This window comes from Vulpes vulpes, chromosome 5 (genome assembly GCF_048418805.1).
Source record: "Vulpes vulpes isolate BD-2025 chromosome 5, VulVul3, whole genome shotgun sequence".
NCBI classification, from domain to species: domain Eukaryota; kingdom Metazoa; phylum Chordata; class Mammalia; order Carnivora; family Canidae; genus Vulpes; species Vulpes vulpes.
This window is the reverse complement of record NC_132784.1, coordinates 63,127,413-63,153,369: the sequence shown is the minus strand read 5'-3', so window position 1 is coordinate 63,153,369 and position 25,957 is coordinate 63,127,413. Positions and strand designations below refer to the sequence as shown.

The 25,957-nt window shown below is 39.2% G+C and overlaps 1 protein-coding gene and 1 pseudogene across 2 annotated transcripts in view; one reads left to right on the top strand and one right to left on the bottom strand.

The window, feature by feature from the left end:
* Positions 1-25,957, top strand: part of ATL3 (atlastin GTPase 3) — a 63,850-nt gene that overhangs the window by 28,735 nt on the left and 9,158 nt on the right. For both annotated transcript variants that reach the window (XM_026004616.2, XM_026004615.2), the window contains exons 4-8: positions 2,600-2,704; positions 3,239-3,289; positions 11,588-11,644; positions 14,061-14,153; positions 15,071-15,209. In XM_026004616.2, coding sequence (XP_025860401.2) covers positions 2,600-2,704; positions 3,239-3,289; positions 11,588-11,644; positions 14,061-14,153; positions 15,071-15,209 — 445 coding nt within the window. The remainder of the gene's footprint in view (positions 1-2,599; positions 2,705-3,238; positions 3,290-11,587; positions 11,645-14,060; positions 14,154-15,070; positions 15,210-25,957) is intronic.
* Positions 12,275-12,628, bottom strand: LOC112924335 (large ribosomal subunit protein bL33m pseudogene; annotated as a pseudogene).

Sequence of the window (25,957 nt, the reverse complement as noted above, 5' to 3'; positions counted from 1 at the left end):
TGCAGTCTCACCAGAAATGCAGGAGGCTTCCAGTCTTGCCACATGCTTGCCACACCCAGTCTCGTTTGTCTTTTTTATTATAGCGGCCTATGTGTGAAGTAGTATCTCATTGTGGTTTTATTTTTTTAGTGTTTTGTTTCCTTTTGTTTCCACCTAGTAGTAGAATTATTGGATCACATGGTATTTCTATTTTTAATTTTTTAAAAAGATCTTATTTATTTGACACAGAGAGAGCACACAAGCAGAGGAGGGACAGAGGGAGAGGGAGAAGCAGACTCCTGTCTGAGCAGGGAGCCCCTGAGATCATGACCTGAGCTGAAAGCAGATACTTAGCCAACTAAGCTGCCCAGGAGCCCCTCTATTTTTAATGTTTTGAGGAACCTCTATACTGTTTTTCCAAAGTGGCTGTACTAGTGTACATACCCGCAACAGTTCATAAGGGTTCTTTTTTCTTTATATCCTCATCAACACTTGTTATTTCTTATTTTTAATTTTTTGGGGAAATTCCATACTGTTTTCCTCAGTGGTTATACCAGTTTACATTTCTGCCAACAGTGAGTGCATAGGGTTCTGTTTTCTTCACATTGTCGCTGTTTGTATTTTCTTTTCTTTCTCTTTCTCTTTTTCTTTTCTTTTCTTTCTTTTTTCACCCAGTGTGGGGCTCAAACTCATGAATGACCACAAGATCAAGAGTTGCATGCTCTACGGACTGAGCCAGCTAGGCACCCCTTGTTTTTTTTTTTTAAGATTTTATTTATTCATGACAAACACACAGAGAGAGGGCAGAGACATAGGCAGAGGAAGAAGCAGGCTCTCTCTGGGGAGCCTGATGTGGGACTCGATCCCAGGACCTCAGGATCATGCTCTTGAGCCAAAGGCAGATGCTCAACCACTGAGCCACTGTTGCTTCTTTTTGATACTAGGCATTCTGACTGATACCTCATTGTAGTTTTGATTTGTATTTCCCTGATGATAGTGAATGAGATTGAGCATCTTCTCATGTATCTGTTGGCCATCTGTATGTCTGGAAAAATGTCTATTCAGATCCTCTGCCTACTTTTTAATCAGATTATTTGCTTTTTGGTGTTGAGTTGTATAAATTCTTTATATATTTTAGATATTAACTCTTTATTGGATACATCATTTGCAGATATCTTCTCCTGTTCAGCAGTGTCTTTTTGTTTTGTTGATGGTTTCCTTTGCTATGTAAAAGCTTTTTTTTAACTTAAAACTTTAAAATTTTGTTCAGAAGTTTTTTATTTTGATTCATTACAGCTTTGATTTGCATTTGATGTTGAGACTATTTTTATGTACTTATTAGCCATTTGTATATGTTCTTGGGAAAGATATCTTTTCAAATTCATTTTTTCAGTTGGGTCATTTGTCTTTTATTGTTGAATTGTTTATTCTGGATACTAGACCGTTGTCCAGAAAGAATACTTGCAATTAGTTTCTTTCATTGTGTAGGTTGTCTTTATTTTCTTGTTAGTATCTCTTGATGTGCAAAAGTTCTTAATTTTTGATGAAATCCAGTTTGTCCATTTTTTCTTTGGTTGTTTGTGCTTTACGTGTCATATCTAATAAACTATTGCCTACGGTGCCTGGATGGCTCAGTCGGTTAAGCATGTCTGCCTTCAGCTCAAGTTGTGATCCTGGGAGTCTAGGGATTGAGCTCTGTGTTGGGCTGCAGGGAGTCTGCATCTCCCACTGCTGCTACCCCCACCTCGTGTGTATGGGTGTGTGCATGCTGTCTCTCAAATAAATAAATAAAATATTTAAAAAAATAAGATACTATTGCCTAATCCAGGATCTTGAAGATTCATTCTTCTGTTTCCTTCTAAAGGTTTTATGGTTTTAGTTCTTACATTTAGATTTTTGATCCATTTAGATTTTTGATCCACTTTGAGTAAATTGATCCATTTTGTATGATCTGAGGTGGAGATCTAGTACTATTCTCTTGTGTTCTGATCTTCATTTGTCTCAGCCATGATTAGTGCCGATTACTTGTTCAGTTTGATAGTATCCTCTTCACAAAATGGATGCAGTGTGGACAGGATAAAGCCTTCATGTCTGTCATTAGGTTTCAGCGTATTGAGGCTTTATTTGTTTGATTTTATCTTTCTATTCTGCATGCTTTCTTTTGCATGGATTTATATTGTATCTGGTTTACCACAGTAGTGGGTTGGAGATATAAAAATAAACTCAAGAATGTAATACGTGATTAATGGGACCTGATGTATAAGTTACATAAAAGTGATAATCATATTATTTCTGTGAGTAAAAATATCCAAAAGACTGGCTTGCCAAGTGAGCTAATTGATTTCAAAGTTTGGCTCTTTTAATTGGCGGGGCACTTTCCTCTTGTATATGTATTGCTCTGTAGACCTCTGTTTCATACCATCTCATCAGATCAGAGCAGATAATCTTCTCTAGGAAAATTCTCTGATCAAGACAAGACACTTAAATAACTAACTTTTCTGTAGAACTACAAACAGGTGCCAAAGCCTCATCTAATTGTTACCTGTACTTCTTGATTTCTTTTCTACATTTTTCCCCTTCTCACTCTAACAAATTTTCTTGGTTTCTCCCTTTCTTTTAGGTTGCAGTTGTTCTGATGGATACCCAGGGGGCATTTGACAGCCAGTCCACTGTGAAAGATTGTGCCACCATCTTTGCTCTGAGCACCATGACTAGTTCTGTTCAGGTATCACCACTTGATTAAGATCAAAGTTTGCAGAGGAAATAAGATAAAGAGAGTACATCTATTTTTAGTTGTTCTGTTATCAGAACTCCCTAGGTGATGAGTAAATGTTCTTTTTAGGCTATAGATATAAGGTAGGCTCATACAAGCTCAAGAAGGAGCTTTAACTATTTTTCCACTTTGGTCATAAAGTGGAAAAATGTAAAAAAAAATAAAGTGGAAAAATACATAAGTATGTAATTTTATACATACTTAAGTATGTATAAAATACTCCAAGAAAAGTCTGAAAAATAGAAATTGAAATAACATTAATTACATCACACAGGAAATGGAGATTTAGTGAGAATTTAAGAAAACTATTTTAAGGTGCAAAGGAAGAATTAATTAGATTATTTCAATTTTATGTGTATAGAACAGACCTCATGTTCTTATATGTAAACCTTTAGTTGTACAAAGCTTCTAGTCAATGCTTTAGGCTTATTTGGGATTCCTTTGAAGTGCAGGTAGAGTGGTATCAATTTGGTGTTTGTTTTCTAGATATATAATTTGTCCCAGAACATTCAGGAAGATGATCTTCAACAGCTACAGGTATGTATTCATCATAACAATTTTAATATCATCATATTTCATTTAAAAGTTTTTTTTTTTTAAGATTTATTTATTTATGATAGACATGGAGAGAGAGAGAGAGCAGAGACACAGGCAGAGGGAGAAGCAGGCTCCATGCCAGGAGCCCGACGTGGGACTCGATCCCGAGACTCCAGGATCGCGCCCTGGGCCAAAGGCAGGCGCTAAACTGCTGAGCCACCCAGGGATCCCCCTTCATTTAAAAGTTTTAAGACTAGGAAAAATTTTACAGCTGAGTAGGTTTAAGAATAGGTTGAACTACGGGGGAAGGTTTTTGGCTCACAGCGGTCCTGCACCCTGTTCTTACAGGGTAATCAGGGAAGGCCTTACTGAGTTGAGCACAGAACCCAAGAGAGTGGGTGAATAAGTCTTGCAGCTATATCAGGGAGTGGGGAGTGGCATTGGAGTGGAGACAGTGAGAAGAAAGACCAGAGCTGGGGGCTGCTTGGCAGGATCAAGGAATGGCAAGGAGGCCAGTGGTTGGGACTAGGAGGTAAGACAGGAGGAGCTTCTTTTTCTTTTCTTTTCTTTTCTTTTCTCTTTTCTTTTCTTTTCTTTTCTTTTTTCTTTTCTTTTCTTTTCTTTTCTTTTCTTTTCTTTTCTTTTCTTTTCTTTTCTTTCTTTTCTTTTCTTTTCTTTTCTTTTCTTTTCTTTTCTTTTCTTTTCTTTTCTTTTCTTTCCTTCCTTCCTTCCTTCCTTCCTTCCTTCCTTCCTCCGTTCCTCCCTTCTTCCCTTCCTCCCTTCCTCTTTCTTTCTTTTTTGAGAGAGAGTGCTTGTACATGATGGGGAAGAGCAGAGGGAGAGGGAGAGAGAGGATCTCAAGCAGACTCCTCGCCGAGTGTGGAGCCTGACCTGGGGGTTGATCTTACAAACTTGAGATCATGACCTGAGGCAAAATAAGAGTCAGACTCTTTTTTATTTTTTAATTTTTTTTATTTATGATAGAGAGAGAGAGAGAGGCAGAGACACAGGCAGAGGGAGAAGCAGGCTCCATGCAGGGAACCTGATGTGGGACTCGATCCCGGGACTCCAGGATCACACCCTTGGCCAAAGGCAGGTGCTAAACCACTGAGCCACCCAGGGATTCCCAAGAGTCAGATTCTTAACCACTGAGACACCCAGGTGCCTTGTGACAGGATGAGGCTTAATGATAAAGTCAGAGAGGCATTTAGGTCCTGCTCATACTCGGCCTATGCCAAGGGCTCAGGCTTTTCCTCTGGGGGATGGATATAGGAGCCATGTTTTGAGCAGAGGCGTGATGTTCTTTGAGCAGAGGATCGCTCTGGCTATTTAGAATAGATTTTTAGGGACAGGTGTGCATTTGGTGAGACTGGTTATGAAGCTATTGCAAAAATCCAGGTGAAGCTAAATAAATAAGTATTTATAAAATGCAGAGAATTACATGCCTAGAAAAGAGTTTGTGCTTAATAACTGTGGGCCGTTATTATTACGAGTACTGTTACTAGTTATTATCTTCTTTTCACCATACAGCAGTTTTTATGTGTTATTCCTGTAAAATACTCTTTCATGAATATGCCAGAGTTGAATGTAATTCTTGGCATGTCTGTCTTGTCTTGTCTTTTCTTTTCTTTTCTTTCTTATTTTTTTTTAAAGATTTTATTTATTCATGAGAGATGAGGAGAGAGGAAGGCTCCCCTCAGGGAGCCTGATATGGGACTTGATCCTAGGATCCCGGGATCACAACCTAAGGCAAAGGCAGATGCCCAACCATTGAGCCACCCAGGTGCCCCTTGGCATACCTTTCTTTTTTTTTCTTTTTTTAAAAAGATTTATTTACTTATTTATGAGAGAGAGAGAGAGAGAGAGAAAGAGGCAGAGACACAGGAGGAGGGTTGGCATACCTTTCTGATTCCACTTGTCCCACTGACGTTCAAGAAAACATAGAAGCATGCAAAGGAATGACGGTGTCACTTATTACGGGGATAACCCTGAGTTAGTTTTAATTCCTATTCCTTTAAAAAGAAAAGACACTAATCCCTTAACTTTGGCTGTTAATGTTACTAGTAGCAATAGCTTGTACTTAATAACTGGTGGTTCTTTTCTGGTGCCACGACTCAGTGGTTGAGGGTTCCTGAAGCATTTCCATCAATACTTGAGTTTCACATCGTTTCACCTGAAATTTCTTTCTAGACTCCATCCTTTCACACATTTTTTTGAACACCTGGTTTGTGTGAGACAGTGAACCCAGTGCTGTAGACATGTTAATGTTTGAGGCAGACATAATTCTTTATGGAACGTGTCATCCAGGACCTGAGAGGTCATGAATGAGTAGGCACAGGTGATGTGTGAGGGCTGCTGTCACTAAGTACCACAAATGAGGGGGCTTAAGATATCAAAAATGTATCGTCTCACAGTTCTGGAGTCTGGCAGTCAGAAATCAGTTGTCGGCGGGGCCATACCCTCTGTGAGTCTGTGGGGAAGACTCCGTGCTTGTTCCTACCTCGTTCCTGGGGGTTTGCTGCAGTCCTTGGCGTTCCTTGGCTTTAGCCATAGGGCTTCAGTGTCTGCTTCTGTCTTTCCTCTGTGTGTCTCCTTGTTTTCACATTGCATTCTTCTCCCTGTGTCTATGCTACTTTTTCTTACAAGGAAACCAGCCCTGTTGGCTTAGGGCTCACCCTGATGACCTCATCTTATGATGACCTTGGTGCAGACCCTGATTCCAGTATGTTTCCTGGTGGAGATCCTCTCTTCAGTCTATGCCTCCTTCATAGAGGCTGAATTTAGCTCTATAAATTAGGAATATGATATCGGTGACTCTAGTAGTCTCTGTATTTTTAGAACTTAACAGCGTATCCTTTATGAAATTAGAAATGATGCTGTTCTTGCCAAAAATTGGGCACCTTGGATAAGGCTGAAGTCTCCCTTCCCTGTCCCTAGAGGTTACCACATATCATACCAGGTTTGAATATATCCTTCAAGTTCTTTTTCCTTGTAAACACATATATATCCCTGTAGGAAGTATAAAACGTGACAACAAGTCTTAGGCAAATCCTTTAAGACATACGTGTGTTTTGGAATTTGAAAGTTTTTGGATTTCAGATAGAAAATACGGTGCATATAATCAAGAGGTCAGGGACAGGAATGGGCAGTCAGGTAATACTTCCTAATGAAACATGTTACTGTTTCCGCAGTGGAAGCTATGACTGATGCATGAGATGGAATAAATAAAGCTTATTAAAAGCCTCACATCCGCTCAAGGCATGTTTTCCTTCATGTGATTTGCCACCTACCTTGGGTTTTTAGAGCTTTTTGGATTTCAGGATTACAGATAAGAGAGATCCTAGGTTTTGTAGTTTTGTATGTGTGTTTTGGTTTTGTTTCTATATGGTATTTTATGTGTATTAAGTACTTTCTTTTTTCTTAAGCATCATTTTATTGTTTTAACAAAGTAATGTATATAGACACAGATTAAAAGTCAGTAGTGTTACGGTGTTTATAAAAAAATAAAAAATTAAAAATTAAAAAAAGAACATTCTTTGGATCTCCTACTTCCTTTCTTCAGAGGTAGTCACTTTGGGTTGTGTCTTCTCTTTGCTTCTAAAGTTTTCAAGAACATACTTTTGCTCCTTCTGGGGTTTTACAATGGAAATAGCAATGACTTCTTTGTAAAATTAGGGCTTAGCATCTTTACTGCTCTCCCATTCTCACCCACAGCTTCCTTACCCTGTCCTTCCAATAGTTACAGCACAATTTTTGGCTATAAAAACTTTCACAGTTGCTTTATTATATGAGTATATTTATACTTCTCCTTCACTGAGGTTGCTTGTGAATTATGGTTGCACTTCTTGTAATGAATTACCTGTATCATGTTTTGTTTTTTTTTTAGTTTACTGTTCTGTGTGCTTGTCACTAATGTATCTCATGGGATAGACTCCTAAAACCTCTCAGTGTGGTCTTCATATTTCAGGTTCTTTCTTTCTCCTTGGGGAAGGCATCACTCCTGGGCACTTGGTTTTCCTTCTGTCCTCTGGATTGCCTCCTCTAGTCCTGGTGCACGGCTGTCCCACTGGCAATTTCTTTCTTTTTTATTAAAAATTTTACTATTTTTCCTTTGTGTTGAAAACATTTACTATCTACTCTCTTTGCAGTATTTTTAAGTATTAGAAGTAATACTTTGAAGTATTATTAACTATAGTCACCATGTTGTATGTTATATCCCCATGACATATATTTTATAGCTGGAAGTTTGTCCTTTTTTCTTTTTAAAGGTTTTATTTTTAAGTGATGTCTATACCCAACATAGGGCTGGAACTCAAAACTCTGAGATCAGGAGTTGCATGCTCTTCTTACTGAGCTCGTCAGATGCCCCTGGAAGTTTGTACATTTAACCTCTTTCATTTTTTTCCCCTATCCCCACTCCACCTCTCTGTCCATATGCTTGTTTTTAAGTGTTTAAAGCTTTTGTTTTTCAGATTCTATATATGAGTGAGATCATATGGTGTTTACCTTTCTCTACTTTAGTTAAAACTTAGTATGATGTCCTCAAGGCCCATCCATATTATTGGAGATGGCAAGATTGCTTTCTTTTTTATGGCATATAATATTCCACTGAATATAGGCACCACATTTTTTGTTTCCATTCATCCATTGATGAACATTTAGGTTACTTCCATATCATGGCATTTGTGAATAGGGTGCATTGACCATGGGAGTGCATATGTCTTTTTGAGTTACTGTTTTCATTTCCTTCAAGTAATTACCCGGGAGTGGAATTGCTGGATCATGGTGGTTTTCATTTTAATTTTTTGAGGACCCTCCATACTGTTTTTCATAATAGTTGTACCAGTTAAATTCCTGCCAACAGTAGATAAGTTGCCTTTTTGCCACATTCTTGCTGACACTTACTATTTCTTTTCCTTTTGATAAATATTCATTTTGATAGGTATGAGGTAACATCTCATTATGGTTTTTATTTTCATTTTCCTGGTGATTATTGATGGTGAGCATCTTTTCATGTACCCATTGGCCATCAGTATATCTTTCTTGGAAAAATGTCTGTTTAGATCCTCTGGCCATTCTTTAATTGGATTATGGGTTGTTAGTTGTTTTTTATTTTTGGCTGTTGAGTTGTATGAATTCTTTATATAGTGTGGCTATTAACCCCTTATCTGATAAATGATTTTCAAATATTTTCTCTCACTGATAGGTTGCTTTTTCATTGTTAGTGTTTTGATTTTGTTTGTTTGTTTGTTTGTTTGGCTGTGCAGCTTTTTAATGTGATATTGTTTCACTTGTTTAGTTTGGCTTTTGCTGCCTTTGCTTTTGTTGCCAAGTCCAAGAAATCATTGAGACCTGATGTCAAGGAGCTTACACACCTATGTTTTCTTCTAAAATTGTTAGGGTTTCAGGTTTTGGGTTCAAGTCTTTGATCCATTTTGAATTAATTTTTGTGCGTGGTGTAAGAAGGTGGTCCAGTTTCTTTCTTTGCATGTAGCTGTCCTGTTTTCCCAGTACCATTTATTGATGAGACTGTCCTTTCCTCATTGTATATTGCTGGCTTATTTGTCATAAAAGTCAATAATCATATAGGTATAGGTTTATTTCTGGGAGAATAGAAAGCTCTTTTGTTTATCCTCTTTCTCTTTTTTATTTAGTCTCCTTAATTCTAAACATTCTCCACTGGCTTTCTGAGAAAGGATAGAATGGATGGAACTCAACCTTTTATGAGTTCTTATAAGTCCGAGGATATTTGAATTTTACCCTAGAATTACAGGATAGAAATAACTTTCTTTCAGAATTGAGGGCATTGTTTCATTGCTTTCCAGCATTCAGTGTTGCTGCTGAAGTCCCACACCATCTGATTCCTGATCCTTTGTATGTGACTTTTTTCTCTCTGAAGCTTTTAAGATCTTCTTATTCTTGGCATGAATTTTCATGGTAATGTACCTTAACGTGGGCTTTTTCTTCATTCTTTATAAAGGCATCTCCTCAGAAAGAGAAGATGTTGCAGCTGTTGCAACCAAGAAAAAAACAGGATACTGTTAAAAAGCAACATTCAGAAAACAAAAGCTCGGAAATGAACACTATGTCAGTAAAATTGGGAACTTCAGTAGAGAAAGAGCTGGACACTAAATTGGAGAAAATCTCCCTGGCGGGCTGAATGAAAGGACAGAGCAGAAGACAGACCAGAAAGAGAGAGTGAAGCAGAGACAAAAGAGCAGGGTGGGGCAGGAGAATGAAGAGCAAAAAGGGAAGAGAGGAGCAGGAGAATGGGAGGGCATAGCAAACAAGGAGAGGTTAAGCATCAGTTCAGGAGAGGTTGCACCTGTTAATAATGAGGGGGGATGTTTTAGTAAAAGGTAATAGAAAATGGAGGGAAAGAAATTAGAAAAGGAATAATGTAAGATGATGTTTTAGAATTGAAGGACATAAGTTTTTGTCTCTTCTGCTAATAGCTTTTCTCAAAAGTCTGGTGTTCTTGGCCATATGTATTTAAGAATGAGCTGTTAAAAATCTGGGGGGAACGCCTGGGTGGCTCAGCAGTTGAGCGTCTGCCTTTGGCTCAGGATGTGATCCCTGAGTCCTGGGATCGAGTTCTGCATCTCCCTGTATGGAGCCTGCTTCTCCTCCTGCCTGTGTCTCTGCCTCTCTCTCTCTCTCTGTGTCTCTCATGAATAAATAAATAAAATCTTAAAAAATAAATCTGACTGGGACCTTTGAAGAGAGGGTGGGCCTTGTGTACTGGTTTGGGTCACAGTGAGGTGACTGGACAAGACTATTTGGGTATTTTGTTGCAACCCCTGAATGTCTGTATTTGCAGCCTATTCTTGGGCTGTCAGTTTCCCCAAAGAAGAATTCTTTAAACTCCTGGGTAGAAGCTTGCTGTGGCTCCCATAGGATGAGAGGCTAAGGAGTCTCACTGTTCAGTATGTAGACTTTGACCTAAGTACCCATTTCCAGTAAGGTAGGGGACTTACCTTTTTCCTGTTGGCTGAGTTTTATATAAAGGTCTTAATTCTTTCTGATTCATTTCCTCCAGATAGTACACTTCTCATCTTCTGTGGGGAGAGATAGAGGATTTGGAGTGCAGGGAGGGAGCAGGATCTGGGAGTGTAGGTGTTGTCTCCAAAGACTTGGAACCATTTCTTTAGTTGTTAGCCCCACTCCCTTACCCTCTCCTTCATGGTGACCAGGGCTTCTAATTTCTGAGCCTTTTGGGGACTGCTGAGAGCATCCACTTGTTTCTTTTGGTCCCTGCTTGTCACAGATAAGGCAGAGAAAGCCAAAACCTGAGATAGTTTTTCACTTGTCGGTTTTCCTTCCAGAGTGTTGACAACTCTTCTTTGTTGCCATATCGTTTCTCATCCTCTTTGTCCTGAGTTAATAACTTTTAACTTTTAAACTTCATTTTCCTGTATTTTTAGTGAGAGGCTTCATGAGGACATAGAGGTGAATGTACATAGAAATACTGACCTTAGAGAATTTGTTCATTTTGTCATTTGCGTGGCACTCTTGGTCTAGTACTCCTCTTGCTGCCAGAGATAGAGTAGTACAAACCTTCATGCCCTCCTGGAGAGTAAATTCTGGTAGTGAATTATCAAGATAAGTAAAGGTATAGCATGTTAGTGAGATAGGTTAAGGAGAACTATTTTAAAGTTATGGGGTAAGAAGAATTGTGGGGAAACTTGTAATCTTTTGAGGTAGGCAGTCAGGAAGGCTTCTTTGGGAAGCCATTTGAGTAAAGGCCATAAAAAGGAGGGAGTGGATTGTGCAGTAATTTGGGGGGAGAAAGTTACAGGCGGAAGGAGGAGTTGGAACAAGGCTCTAAGGCAGCACTGTGTGCAGCATATTTGAGGAGGAGCCAGGAGGGCCAGTGTGGCCGGATCTTACCGCAAGGGATTGGCTTTTCTACTATGAGGTTGGAGGGTTTTAAGCAGAGGCATGATGTGATCTAACTGACCTCATAGCAGAGCCATCGTGGCTGCTGTACCGAGAATAGTCTGGGGGACAGCAAAGGCAAGGCAGGAGGACCAGTTAGGAAGCTGTTGTAATTTTCCAAGCCACATGGAAGCTGTGAGTGGTTGGATTCTGGGTTTGCTAATGAATTGGGATCTGGGTTATGAGGCAGAGGAATAACAGATTATTTTAAGGCTCATGGCTCTCCAAGCTTTTGAAACTATAGAACTTTGGTCTCATAAATAGCATTGAGTCTATTGAATGAATTCTTAGCTAAACAGTAGCCGTAGACATACTTTAAATAATTTTAACTAACAAACCATTAACTCTTCTTTTTTAAAGCTCTTCACAGAATATGGTCGTCTGGCAATGGATGAAATTTTCCAAAAACCCTTCCAGGTAGAATGCTAATTATAAATGTAATTCATGTCTTTTGTTTTATTTTTGTTGTTGTTTTTTATTTTTTAAAGAGAGTATTTTTTTAAAGATTTATTTATTTATTTATTTATTCGTGAGAGACACAGAGAGAGGCAGAGACACAGGCAGAGGGAGAAGCAGGCTCCATGCAGGGAGCCTGATGAGGGTCTTGATCCCAGGACTCCAGGATCATGCCCTGGGCCAAAGGCAGGCGCTAAACCGCTGAGCCACCCAGGGATCCTGAGAGTATTTATCCTGGGACTCCAGGATCATGCCCTGGGCCAAAGGCAGGCGCTAAACCGCTGAGCCACCCAGGGATCCTGAGAGTATTTATTTTAGAGAGAGGATGCATGCAAGTTGGGGAAGGGCAGAAAGGGAGAGAGAGAATCTCAAGCAGACTCCTTGCTGAGTGGGGAGCCCCACATAAGCCTTGATCTCACAACCCTGAGATCATGACCTGAGTCAAACCAAGAGTTGGACCCTTTTTTTTTATTTTAATATTTTTTATTAAGGGCTATAAAAATATCCAGAAAGATAAATAAATGTGATGCAATGATATATGTCCTAATATGAAGAACTTTCAGTACATTATTTTTCTTCACAGTGGCCTTCAAATCACAGGAGGCAGTGATTCCGTGCTATTTCCTCTTCTTTTATTACACACTGCAGAATTTCTGAATCAGTATCCCGCCCTTAGTCTTCTCATTTATAAATCAAATTCATTTTCAATCCATTGTTTAGAGGGAGCGTATTTTCTTCTGTTCCACAAAGAGGACTTTTGTTTTCACAATTGGGTCATAATGTAAGAGAGTGAGTTCTCCCGTAGTCAGCTTCTCTTAGTGTTGAAGGAGTAACCTATTCCAGCTTGGCTCAGCATTTTCACCAGAATGGTTTTTGACTTGCTCTTGGCAAAGGTGACCGCGGACAGGAACATGGTGACAACACCCCCGCAGTCTCTGAAATGGGCCTAAAATCGCTCCCAAGAGTTGGATCCTTAACCAGCTGAGCCACCCAGGCACCTCTTATGTCTTTTTTTAGTTCAGAGGTCAGCAGACTGCAGCCCACAGGCCAGATCAGGCTAGTAGCCTGTTTTTATATCACCTGTGAGTTAGGAATGGTTTTTATATTTTTAAGTGGTTGAAATCAGAAGAGTGATACTATTTCATGCCATTTGTGAATTAGCTGTGGACACTAACATTTAAATTTAGATAAAATGTTATTGGAACACAGCTACATTCATTTGTCCATAGCTGCTGCTTATTACCACAGTCTAAAATACTTATTCTTAGGTCCTTTACAAAAGAGTTTTCTGGCCCCTGCTTTAGCTGATTTTTTCACAAGGATGAGAATGCAGAGTAATCTCAATAACATTAAAGGAGTTTTAAGTATTACTATTTAATTTAGTTTTCCTTTCTTTTTTTTTTTTTTTATTTATGATAGGCAGAGAGAGAGAGAGAGAGGCAGAGACACAGGCAGAGGGAGAAGCAGGCTCCATGCAGGGAGCCCGACGTGGGATTCGATCCCAGGTCTCCAGGATTGCGCCTGGGCCAAAGGCAGGCGCCAAACCGCTGCGCCACCCAGGGACCCCTAGTTTTCCTTTCTTTCTTTTTTTTTTTTTTTTTATAAATTTTTTTTAAAATTTATTTATGGTAGTCACAGAGAGAGAGAGAGAGAGAGAGAGAGAGGCAGAGACATAGGCAGAGGGAGAAGCAGGCTCCATGCACCGGGAGCCCTACGTGGGATTCGATCCCGGGTCTCCAGGATCGCGCCCTGGGCCAAAGGCAGGCGCCTAACCGCTGCGCCACCCAGGGATCCCCCTAGTTTTCCTTTCTAACATTAAAAGTAGACCTGATTTTATGATTAGCTGGTACCCTGTTATTTTCTTGTCCTTTACCACATTTTTCATACTTGCCTTCAGAGCAGAGCCTTGAATTTAACATCTCCTCAATCTCTTCCTTCTGCTCTTATCAACCCATGGGAACAAAAATAGTCAATAGGATATATTCATCTCACATTTGACTTATACATGTCCTTCTAGTGTTTATAAGGTTTCTAAGAAGAAACCTTTACAGAAGAAATAAATCCTTCACAATTTTTTGCCTCCTTTGAAGAAGCTGGCACTAAAGAAATATTTCAGCTGTTTTTTTTTTTTTTTTTTTAAGATTTTATTTATTCATGGGAGACAGAGAGAGAGAGAGAGAGGGGCAGAGACACAGGCAGAGGGAGAAGCAGGCTCCATGCAGGGAGCCTGATGTGGAACTCAATCCTGGGACTCCAGGATCACGCCCTGGGCCAAAGGCAGGCGCCAAATCGCTGAGCCACCCAGGGATCCCTCAGCTGTTATTTTGAAAATGCATTTATGCAGCTTTATAATATGTTCTTCTCTTTTCCTAAATAGACTCTAATGTTTCTGGTTCGAGATTGGAGTTTCCCTTATGAATACACCTATGGACTACAGGGAGGAATGTCCTTTTTGGATAAGCGTCTACAGGTTAGTAGAAATACAACCTTCTGAGGAATTACCTACAAGGAAAGTAGTGATAACTTTTTAATTTGCCTTTAGCCATAGTATTTAAAGCAGATTATGGAAAATTATATTAAGTGTGTTAAATATTTAGGCATATTTCCACACTGCTAGTATTCATGTAGGAGCGCAGAGCCTGGGTATGTAGTGCACAGGAATTGCAAGGAAGGACTCTGGCTTCAAAGGACTTTTGAAGGACTCCTGACTGGCCCAAACTTTGCTTGTGGTTCCCGTTTCACATTTTGCACCAGGTTCTGTGTGTGTCTTTAGACTGGTGTATTCAGAACTTTAGTTCTGTTGTTGTTCTTCAAAATTCTCACTAGTTTTGGGGTAGATATAAACAGGCTTAACCTGTTCTCCAAAATTAAGGACAGGAGTCCTTTGTCGATCACTACTAATTAGATCTCCTTCATGCCCACAAACCTTCCCTTGTTCTTCTAAAATATTGTGCAGTACTCTTTTTTTTTTTTTTTAAGATTTTATTTGTTTATTCATGAGAGAGACAGAGAAAGAGAGAGAGGCAGAGACACAGGCAGAGGGAGAAGCAGGCTCCATGCAGGGAGCCTGACGCGGGACTTGATTCCGGGACTCCAGGCTCATGCCCTGGGCCAAAGGCAGGCGGTAAACAGCTGAGCCACCCAGGGATCCCCTATACTCTTTTTAAAAAAAAACTCTATAGTCCTGTTCTTTGATAGCTATAGAAGCCAAACCATGGTTAATCAAATGGATGCATTTATTGCTTCTAGGGTTCTGAGTTTTCTCATTGGACAAAACAGGTGGCTGTAATCCATCAGAGTTGGGAAATCTTTCCTTTGTCCTATACTAGTGGTTCCTAGTGAAGAAAAACAAATGGTCCTTTGTAAATTGTTGGTCATTTTTGGCAGGTAAAAGAACATCAACATGAAGAAATTCAGAATGTCCGAAATCACATTCACTCATGCTTCTCCAATGTCACCTGCTTTCTCCTACCACATCCAGGACTCCAGGTGGCCACAAGCCCTGACTTTGATGGGAAATTGAAAGGTATGTTACAAATGATGTTATTTTAGACCTGTGATTCCATCTTTGGAATTAAATAGTGACCAAAAATTGTCAGTTATAAATTCAGCTAATGCTTGAGAAGAATAGCATGTTCTCTTAGAGAGAATGGTATTTAGAGTCCACTTCAGTTTCTGCTTCTGCCTTACTGTGAGACCATTAGAGTTTACCTTAATTTTTCCATCTGAAATGGTGGTGGTAATATTCATTAATGAGCTTTGTAAGAGGCATGTTGTGATTGTTGGTGTACAAGAGATAAAAGCGCTAAATGAAGGAGCACTAAACATTGGTCAGCTGCTATTTATCAAGTACAGTTAACTTCCCAAAGGAAGGTAAGGTGATGCACAGCATGGCTATGTGTTTTCATCTTCTTTGTGATTAATTAGCACAGAGCCTGTTACTGAGTCATGTGTGAACATCAGGACTCTTGGATTCCATTATCTTATTTTCGTTCCTTATTCATTAAGACCTTAAGTCATTTAATACTTAGCCTTCAGTTTACACTTGTGAAACTAGCACTTTGTTTTGTTTTTATTATTTTTATTTATTTATTTACTCATTCATTCATTCATTCATTCATTCATTCATTCATTCATGAGAGACACAGAGACCTAGGTAGAGGGAGAAGCAGGCTTCTGCAGAGAGCCTGATGTGGGACTTGATCCCAGGACCCTGGGACGCAGATGCTCAACCACTGAGCCACCCAGGTGCCCTAAACTAGCACTTTGCTTTATAAACTTAGCTGTTCAGGTTCCCGCAAAGTAGCAATAAAAATAGCTCCCATTTCTGGAGGCTCTGCTATACTTCCTGCCGTCCATCTGTTGGGGCTTCTGTAACAGTGCCATATTCTGGGTGGCTTATAAACAACAGAAATCTAGTTCTTATACTTCTGGAGGCTGGAAGTCCAAGGTCAGGGTGCCAGCATGGTCAGGTGTCTTTCTGCTATTAGACTTCTGGTGGTATCCTCGTGTGGTGGAAGGGCTAGGGAACTGGCTCTTTTTATAAGCCTGCTGGTGCCATTTACAAGGGCGCTAGCCTCATGGCCTGCTAATACCATAGCCTTTAGGGGTTAGGGTTTCCATATACACATTTAGTGGGGATGCAAACATTCAGACCACAGGAGCGCCAATGCTGTGCTGGTTTACTTTCCTATGTCATGTTCCCAGTGCTTCCATAAGCTGGTACCATCCTCTCCTTTCTCTGACAAATGAAGAAACTGGCTTAGGAAAGTTTAGGAACTGCTCAGAGCACTCTGCTAATGAGTGTGGGGGGCAGACATTCACATCTGTTTTGTTTTTTTCTTTTTGCCCCAAGGTCTTAGTGAGCTAAAATAGATGGTCTGTTATTTTAGGGAAATAATTTAGAGGGTGTAAAATGTTTAGTTTCCAGGAGAACTTGCCTTTTGAAGTGGGAGGTTTTCATAACCTTGTATTAAATATAAAATACATAATTTTCTATTTATTTGACTTATTTGATCTAAGAATGTTAATATACTTGTTCAATTTAAGATTACATTCCAGCTGGCCTTCACGTTGCAGAAAAAACTGAGTTTGAGAGACTTACCTTTACTTTCTCTTTGGTCACTACATGATATTTTTATGTGGTTGGCAGCTTTCCTGAACAGGAAACTTCCAGAGTCTATTAGATGGCAATTCAGAAATCCAAGGATGGGGTCTGGATTTTGAGAAAAATCTGCAGAGGCAACACTGGAGCTAGAACTTTTTACTTAAAAGCAGTTGCAAGTGACTTTTCTGAATGAAGTATATTAGAGAAAGTGGAGTGTGTAGGTAATGTGGTCCTTTAGGATTTTACCACTCTTTTTAAAAATACTTTACCAAACCTAAACTCAGGTTTGTTCATCACTGAGAATGGAGGTGTCCAGGGCTGGATTCCTAAATGAGGATGCTGAGGGTGGGTTATCATGACGTCCTTGTGTACTTGCCTCAGGGTGTTCTCAGGTTATCAGCTACAAACATACAAAATGGCATTCCTCTGTATTTTCAAGCATTTTAATGTTTCAAAACATTGTTTTTATGATTTTAATTTTATTCTTTTAAAAGATTTTATTTTATTTGAGACTGAGCAGGCGTTGGGTGAGGGGCAGAGAGAGAAGCAGACTCTCCACTGAGCAGGGGGCCAGGTGTGGGGCTTGATCCAATCACCCTGGGATCATGACCTGAGCCCAAGGCAAATGCTTAACCTACGGAGGCACCCAAAGGCCCCAAAACATTGTTTTAAAATTTACTTTTAGAGATGGCCTGGGTGGCTCAGCGGTTGGGCGTCTGCCTTTGGTCCGGGGCGTGATCCTGGAGACCCAGGATCGGGTCCTGCATTGGGCTCCCTGCATGGAGCCTGTTTCTCCCTCTGCCTGTGTCTCTGCCTCTCTCTCTCTCTCTGTCTCTCATGAATAAATAAATCTTAAAAAAATTTCACTTTTATTATGTCATTCCAGGAAATAGGAAGAACTCATTTTCTAACCCCAACTTCTGAAATTGTGTATCACTGTTGGGTGTGCATATTGTATCTGTTTCCTAGGACTGCTGTTACAAACCACCATAAACTGGGCGGTTTAGGACACCAGAAATTTACTGCTTAAAAATTCAGGAGACCAGAATTGTGAAATCATGGTGTCAGCATTGATTGCTTCTGGAGGAAGGAGATTCTCTTCTCTGAGGAGAATCTGTCCCCTGCTTCTCTTGTAGCTTCTGAGGTTTGCTGGCAGGCCTTGGCATCCTTTGGCTTGGAGCTGCGTGTGTCACTCTGGTCTCTTTCATTACATGGCTGCCTTCTTTCTGTGTGTCTCTGTGTGTTCTCTCCTAAGTACACCATTGTTTAGATGTAGATCACCCCGTAATCCAGTATGATCTCAACTAGTTATATCTGTAATTTCCAAGTAAGGTCATGTCCTGAGATTCCAGGAGGACATGCATTTTGAGAAGATACTGTTCAGTCCTGTATGTATTTAAAAATTATGGGGACACCTGAGTGAATCAGTGGTTGAGCGTCTGTGTTCGGCTCAGGACGTGATCCTGGGGTCCTGGGATTGAGTCTCACATCGGGTTCCTTGCATAGAGCCTGCTTCTCCTCCCTCTTCCTATGCCTCTGCCCCTCTCTCCATGTCTCATGAATAAAGTGTCTCATAAATAAAATTATTATTATTATTATTATTATTTAAATTTTTGCTCATTATCAGAAACTTTTTTTTTTTTTAAGATTTTATTTATTTATTCATAGGGACACAGCTAGAGAGAGAGGCAGAGGGAGAAGCAGGCACCATGCAGAGAGCCCGACGTGGGACTCGATCCCAGGTCTCCAGGATCACGCCCTATGCTGCAGGCGGCACTAAACCGCTGTGCCACCGGGGCTGCCCCAGAAACTGTTTAATAGAATCCTAGGGCTTGCTTTTTTTTTTTTTTTTTTAAGATTTATTTATTTATTTATTCATTCAGAGAGAGCAAAGAGAGAGGCAGAGACACAGGCAGAGGGAGAAGCAGGCTCCATCCAGGAAGCCCGATGTGGGGCTCGATCCTGGGTCTCCAGGATCACACCCCGGGCTGCAGGCAGCGCTAAACCTCTGTGCCACCAAGGCTGCCCTCATAAATAAAATTAAATAAAATTGGGATGCCTGGGTGGCTCAGCGGTTGAGCCATCTGCCTTTGGCTCAAGGTGTGATCCCGGAGTCCCAGGATCAAGTCCCACATCAGGCTTCCTGGATGGAGCCTGCTTCTTCCTCTGCCTATGTCTCTGCCTCTCTGTCTTTCATGAATAAATAAATAAAATCATTAAAAAAAAAAAGTATGAACAGCTTTCAGCTTTTTTTTTTTTTTTAATTTTTAAAATGTATTTATTCATGAGATACACAGAGAGAGGGAAAGAGAGGCAGAGACACAGGGAGAGGGAGAAGCCAGCCATGCAGGGAGCCTGACGTGGGACTCAATCCTGGGTTTCCAGGATTATGCCCTGGGCCAAAGCGGGTGCCAAACTGCTGAGCCACCTAGGGATCCCCGTAAACAGCTTATCAGTAAATATTCAGTGTGCTGATTTTCCTATTGTATTTATAAAATAGGGAACAAATTATGTATAAGGAGCTATTAGTCTCATAATTATATACTATTTGCTTCCCTTATTCATCATTGAACTTTAAAACACATTTATGGGGTTAAAATCTTACTCTTTTACATGAAAATGAAGTCCCATAGGAAGAAGTACAAATGGTCAGTATATACTCATGAAAATACATGTAGCATCACACTAATTGAGAAAGTGCAAGTTTATTGGTACAAATTCATTGTTTTTATAGATAATTTTCAGAATTTAAAATGTTTATATCCTTTGATCCAGTATTTCACTTTTAAGAAAGTATCTTAAGGAACTGTCCAAATAAGTAGGTAAAAATATATGGATAATGATATATTTTTACTGTAGCATTATTATAATAGGGAATAATTAGAAACAACTTAAGTGAGTGTTTTTGAAAGATTGGTTAAATTATGGTACACTTGCACTTTTAAAAGTTTATTTTAAAAGTTATGTAAAGTCTTCTTTTTAAGAGAGCAGGGAGGAAGGAGAGAGAGAGAGAATCCCAGGCAGACTCTGCTTTGTGTGGAGCCAAACACAGGGCTCAGACTCATGACCCTGAGATTATGACCCCGAGCTGAAATCAAGAGTCAGATGCTTAACTGACTGAGCCACCCAGGCAGATGGATCTCCCTAGATAGATAGATAGATGGATCTATCTGTGTTTGCATAGATGTCTATGACATATTAAATGTAAAAAAGTTGCATAGTAACATATGTTGTGTGATCCTATTTATTTAAAAATATATTTATAATTATGTTTTTATTTTTAAAAATTATTTATTTGAGTGAGAGAGAGAGCAGAGCATGTGAGATCATGAATGGGGGGGGGGGGGGGGTAGGGTTAGAGGGAGAGGGAGGAGAAGCAGGCTGTCTGCTGAGCAGGGAGTCAGACTTGGGGCTTGATCCCAGGACCCTGAGATCATGACCTGAGCTGAAGGCAGACACTTAACTGACTGAGCCACACAGGTGCCCCTAAATCTTTTATTTTAAAAACAATTATATTGGGCTGCCTGGGTGGTTCAGTCAGTTAGCCGTCTATCTTTAGCTCAGGTCATGATCTCGCGGTCTTGGGATCGAGCTCTGCATCTGGCTTTCTGCTCAGTAGTGAGTCTGTTTCTCCCTCTCCCTCTGTGATCTTTCTCACTTTTGGTCTCTCTCAAATAAATAAAATCTTTAAAAAATAATAAAAATTTTTTAATTTGAAAAATAAAAATTTCCTCTTTTGCTTTATTTAAAAATATATTTATATTCTGCCTTGTGTGTCAATTTTAGGAACTATAGTCCTTAGGAGGATTGTTCATAAAGAATTTTTATTAGCTCTGCAAAGGTTTGTGTACTTTTTAGAGGCTTTGCAGATGACTATTTTGTAATTTTAGGGAACCTTTTAAACAGGGTATTAAAGGGTTTTGAGTGAAGCATATATTGGAGCTAAATAGCAAATAGTTGGTGACTTGGAGTATTTGGCAAGTACTTGATTGAGAACCACATAAACTTTATTGTGGGGGACGTAAATAGAGCTGATGTATTTTTCAGAATTAAAGAAAATGCCTACATGTTGTCTCTTCTTAAGTATATACTTGTATGATGACTTAGGTTGAGATCCTGCAAGCCCATTCCATATAACCCAGAAAAGACAACAGTAGCTTGAGAGCAGTTAGGGCTAATTTGTAGAAAGACGTTAATGTAATTACTTTAGAACATCTGAATTTAATAAAAGCTACATTTTCTACAAATGTTCTCCTGAATACTCAGGAATTATTTTAGTGATTTTATTTTACGATATATGTGTGTGTGTGTATATATATTTTTTTTTTCAAAGAATGACCAATTATTCAGAGGTGAACACTTGCCAAACACAGTCTCAGTTTTGATATAATCGCTGCTCAACTGCTGCTTCCTGTTAGCTAAGTTAGCTCACTTTCGAGACCCCTTTGATCAGACACAGATGACTGTGTCACACCATAAAGACAACTGTCATCTTCATATTTTCTAGAGCAGAGATACCAAATGCAGTAACCCCTGAATTGTTTGGCTAGAAATTTAACAGAAGAGTTGTAGGGCACAATCTTCTTTGAAACCATGAGATTTTAAGATTGTCAGAAAATAATTCCTACCTATTCTGAGTCTAAAACTAGTGTTTTGGTACAGCCTTCAATAAAAGCATTAATAGCAGAGGGTGTGTTAAATCTGGATAAAACCGAGTATTGGTGGGGATCCCTGGGTGACTCAGCGGTTTGTTTGGCACCTGCCTTTGGCTCAGGGCGTGGTCCTGGGGTCCCGGGATTGAGTTCCACATCGGGCTCCCTGCATGGAGCCTGCTTCTCCCTCTGCCTGTGTCTCTGCCTCTCTCTCTGTGTCTCTCATGAATAAATCTTAAAAAAAAAAACAAAACCAAACAAACAAAAAACTGAGTATTGGAACAATCTGTGGTGTCTAGATTATGCCAGTTCCTGAGTGAAATATTTTTGAAGCTCTTAGTCTTTCAGTATGATAAAAGTTGAAACCATAAAAATAGGCTTTTTAAAAAAATATGTAATACATTCACATGTTTAAAATCCCAAAAAGGATTAGAAAGTATTTAGTGAGAAGTTAGTCTCTCTTCTATTTTTTTAGGCTTCCAGAGTTTCTTTAGGATGTGCAAGCAAATATGAATATACACAGAATAGCATAGTATGTACACTATTTTATTGTCTTTCACTCTAAGTTATAAAGAATTTATCCCACTTTTTTCTTGAAATTTTGTAGTTTCATTTTCACATTATAATTTATGATCGAGTTTAGATCCATTTTATTTTCTGAGTGGCTCCCCATTTGTCCCTAAAGTATTTATTGAATAGTCCAACTTCCCCCACGGTTGAAATGTCACCTTTAGCATATACATATATTAAGCCACTAATCAATGTGTAATATGGGGATTAATCCCTTTTTAAAATTGGTAAAGGCCGTACTTTGGCGCCATCCTGAGGAGATACAGAATTAAGAGTATCTGGATAGGAGATTGGTACCCATTTACTTAGGTAGGACAAATCAAAAAAACCCAAAAATTTTTTCAATGTCATGAGATCTTATAATCAGTTATTTAAGATGGGATGGGAATTGGTGGAGATGAAAAGTACGTGTTACTATTTAGAGAGAAATACCATGTGGGTTTTAATTTATGAGGCGTAAATAAATTCTAAGTAGATTACAGACAAATCATAAAAATTAAAGCATGGGGGAATATTTAATTTTATTAGATCTCTGGAATTGAGGAAGAACTCTTTAAAATTATGAAGAATAAGATTGTCAGGGAAAAGTGATATAAATTTGAATACTTAATAATTTTATGCCTATTTAAAAACAAACTGGAGAAAATGTTTCAGTGATTATAGTACACATTAGGATAGCTTTTTTTTTTTTTTTTTTGTGTGTGTGTGTGTGTGTGAAGAGTGACTATATTATAAGATATAGGTCCCTGGTAAAGGAAAAGGAAATTAGCTGATGAACCAGTATGGGAGAAAGTTTGGTCCAGCTAGCAATAACAGATATGAAAGCAAATTAAAACAGTAGTTAAATTTTAAAATATACTATTAGGTATCCAAAAGAATGCAAAACTATTGTGTATATAAAAGAATACCTAGAACTTATATAGATAAGGTGTAAAACCACAGGGTGCCCGGGTGGCTCAGTTGATTGTCTGCCTTTGCTTGGGTCATGATCCTGGGGTCCTGGGATCGAGCCCTACATTGGGCTCCCTGCTCAATAGGAAGTCTGCTTCTTTCCCTCTGCTTCCCCTCCTGGCTCATGCTCATTCTGTCTCTCATTCTTGTTTTAAAATAAGTAAAGTCTTTTTTAAAAGTACAAAATGTCAGGGCACCCGGGTGGCTCAGTGGTAAGCATCTGCCTTTGGTTCAGGGCGTGATCCTGGGGTCCTGGGATTGAGTTCCACATCAGGCTCCCATAGGGAGCCTGCTTCTCTCTCTGCCTGTGTGTGTCTACCTCTCTCTCTGTCTTTCATGAATAAATAAAATCTTTAGAAAAAAGTATAAAATGTCCAATGGAATATTACTCAGCCATTAGAAATGACAAATACCCACCATTTGCTTCAACGTGGATAGAACTGGAGGGTATTATACTGAGTGAAGTAAGTCAATTGGAGAAGGACAAACATTGTATGTTCTCATTCATTTGGGGAATATAAATAATAGTGAAAGGGAATATAAGGGAAGGGAGAAGAAGTGTGTGGGAAATATCAGAAAGGGAGACAGAAAACATAAAGACTCCTAACTCTGGGAAACGAACTAGGGGTGGTGGAAGGGGAGGAGGGCGGGGTGGGGGGGAATGGGTGACGGGCACTGAAGGGGACACTTGACGGGATGAGCACTGGGTGTTACTCTGTATGTTGGCAAATTGAACACCAATAAAAAATTTATTATTAAAAAAAAAGAAAAAAGTATAAAATGTCATATAAACATCATGAACATATTACCTGACAATATCTAGAACCAGAATTGGCAAATTTTTTCTGTAATGGAGCAGATAGTAAATGTTTTAGGCTTTGTGGACCATATTAATTACTCAGCTTTGCTGTTGTAGCAAGAAAGCAGCTGAAGACAATGCGTAAATGAAGACATGGTTGTGTTTCAACAAAACTGTATTTACAATTTTAGTTAGCAGGCCATAATTTGCCTAAGGGTTGTAGTTTGCCCATTCTGTTGTCTAGAACATTACCAGTACTATTTCTTATACCTATGTGGTTCTTCCCTATCCCATCTCCCTCCTGCCTCCCACAAAAATAACCACTATTCTAAATTTTGCTTATTTTGCCTTTGGATTTTTTTTTAAGATTTTATTTATTTATTTAAGAGAGAGTGAGTGTGTGAGAGAGCACGAGTAAGGGGAGGGGCAAAGGGAGAGGGAGAAGCAGACTCCCTATTGAGCAAGGGGCCTGATACAGGGCTCTGTCCCAGGACCCTGGGCTGAAGGACGCTTAAATGACTGAGCCGCCCAGGTGCCCTTTGCCCTTGAATTTTTTAAAAAAATCATTACTTGTGTTTGAATCACTTAGTCTGTTGATAAGTTTTTAAAATTTTGAACTTATAAAAAATAGTATGTGGCCAACTTGTATTTTCATTGAGTGTTTGATTTCTTTTTTTATTTAAAATATTTTTAAGGATTTGTTTTTTTTTTTTTTAAAGATTTTATTTATTTATTCATGAGAGGCAGAGGCAAGCAGAGGGAGAAGCAGGCTCCATTCAGGAAGCCCGATGTGGGACTCTATCCCAGGACTCCAGGATCATGCCCAGAGCTGAAGGCAAATGCTAAACCACTGAGCCATCTAGCGTCCCCAGGATTTATTTATTTTAGAGAGAGAGCCTGCAGTCAGGGTGAGGGGTAGAGGGAGAAGGCAAGAAAGGATCTCAAGTAGACTCTGTGATAAGTGGGGAGCCCAACATGGGGCTTGATCTCATGACCTGAGCCAAAAATCAAGAGTCGGATGCTCAACTGACTGAGCTACCCAGGCACCCCTTAGTGTTTTATTTCTGAGATTATCTGTATTACAGTGTGTAGTTTAGTTCACTCATTTTCATTGTAGTATAATTATGGCTTCCGTGAATATAACAGAGTTTATTCTTGATGGAATGTGAACTTTTCCAGTTCACATTACTATTATGAACATTGCTGCTGTGGATATTCTAGTTTATATAGGTATATGGGAGTCTCCCAAGGGTATGTGCTTTAAAAGCAGAATTGCTGGATATTAGAATTTGTATATTTTTTAAAAAGATTATATTTATTTATTCATGAGAGACAGAGAGAGGCAGAGACATAGATAGAGGGACTTGATCCCAGGACTCCACGATCATGCCCTGGGCTGAAGGCAGACCTCAATCACTGAGCCACCCAAGGCATCCCAGAATTTGTATATTTTCACCTTTACTGTATAATGCTAAATTGTTTTCTGAAATGATGCTTCCAATTTATGTTTTCTTCATCAGTGTATAGAGAAATTCCCATTGATCCATATCCTAGGCAATGCTCAGTGTGATCAGACATCTAGTTTTTGCCAAATTAGTGATATAAAATAGTATGTCATTGTGGCATTAAATAGCATTTCTCTGGTTACTAATAGGATTAAGTATCTTTTCATATATTTATTTACATTCATGCTTTCTTTGCTCTGCAGTTCCTATTCATGCCTGTTAAGTTTTAGATTGGGTTTGTCTTTATCTGCAGTGTATAGATCCTCTATGTGTATTTTAAGATAGAAACCTTTGTTGTATGTTACAGATATCTTCTCCCATCTTCTGTCTTTTTTTTTTTTTTATGGTGCCTTGGTTTTAATGTGGTTAAATTCATTCACGTTTGATTTTATGTATGGCTTGAGTCTTGTTTTAGAAAATCCTTTCCTTTCTCCAGAAATATACCTACATACAGATGCTTCTATTTATTTTAACATTAAAAAAATGAACAATAGAAAAGCAAATGGATGATGAGTAGTAATTGCTAATGAATTCAAGTGGGAGTGTGAAGGTATGGCAAGGGAGAGAGGACTTGAGGGGTTGATAATTTTTTTTTTTGATGACTGTATTAGTAAAATTCCTTAAAAATGAGATTTCTTGAAAGGCTATCAAGTAGACTAAATCCCCCAGGATGAAAACCAGGGGAAGGAT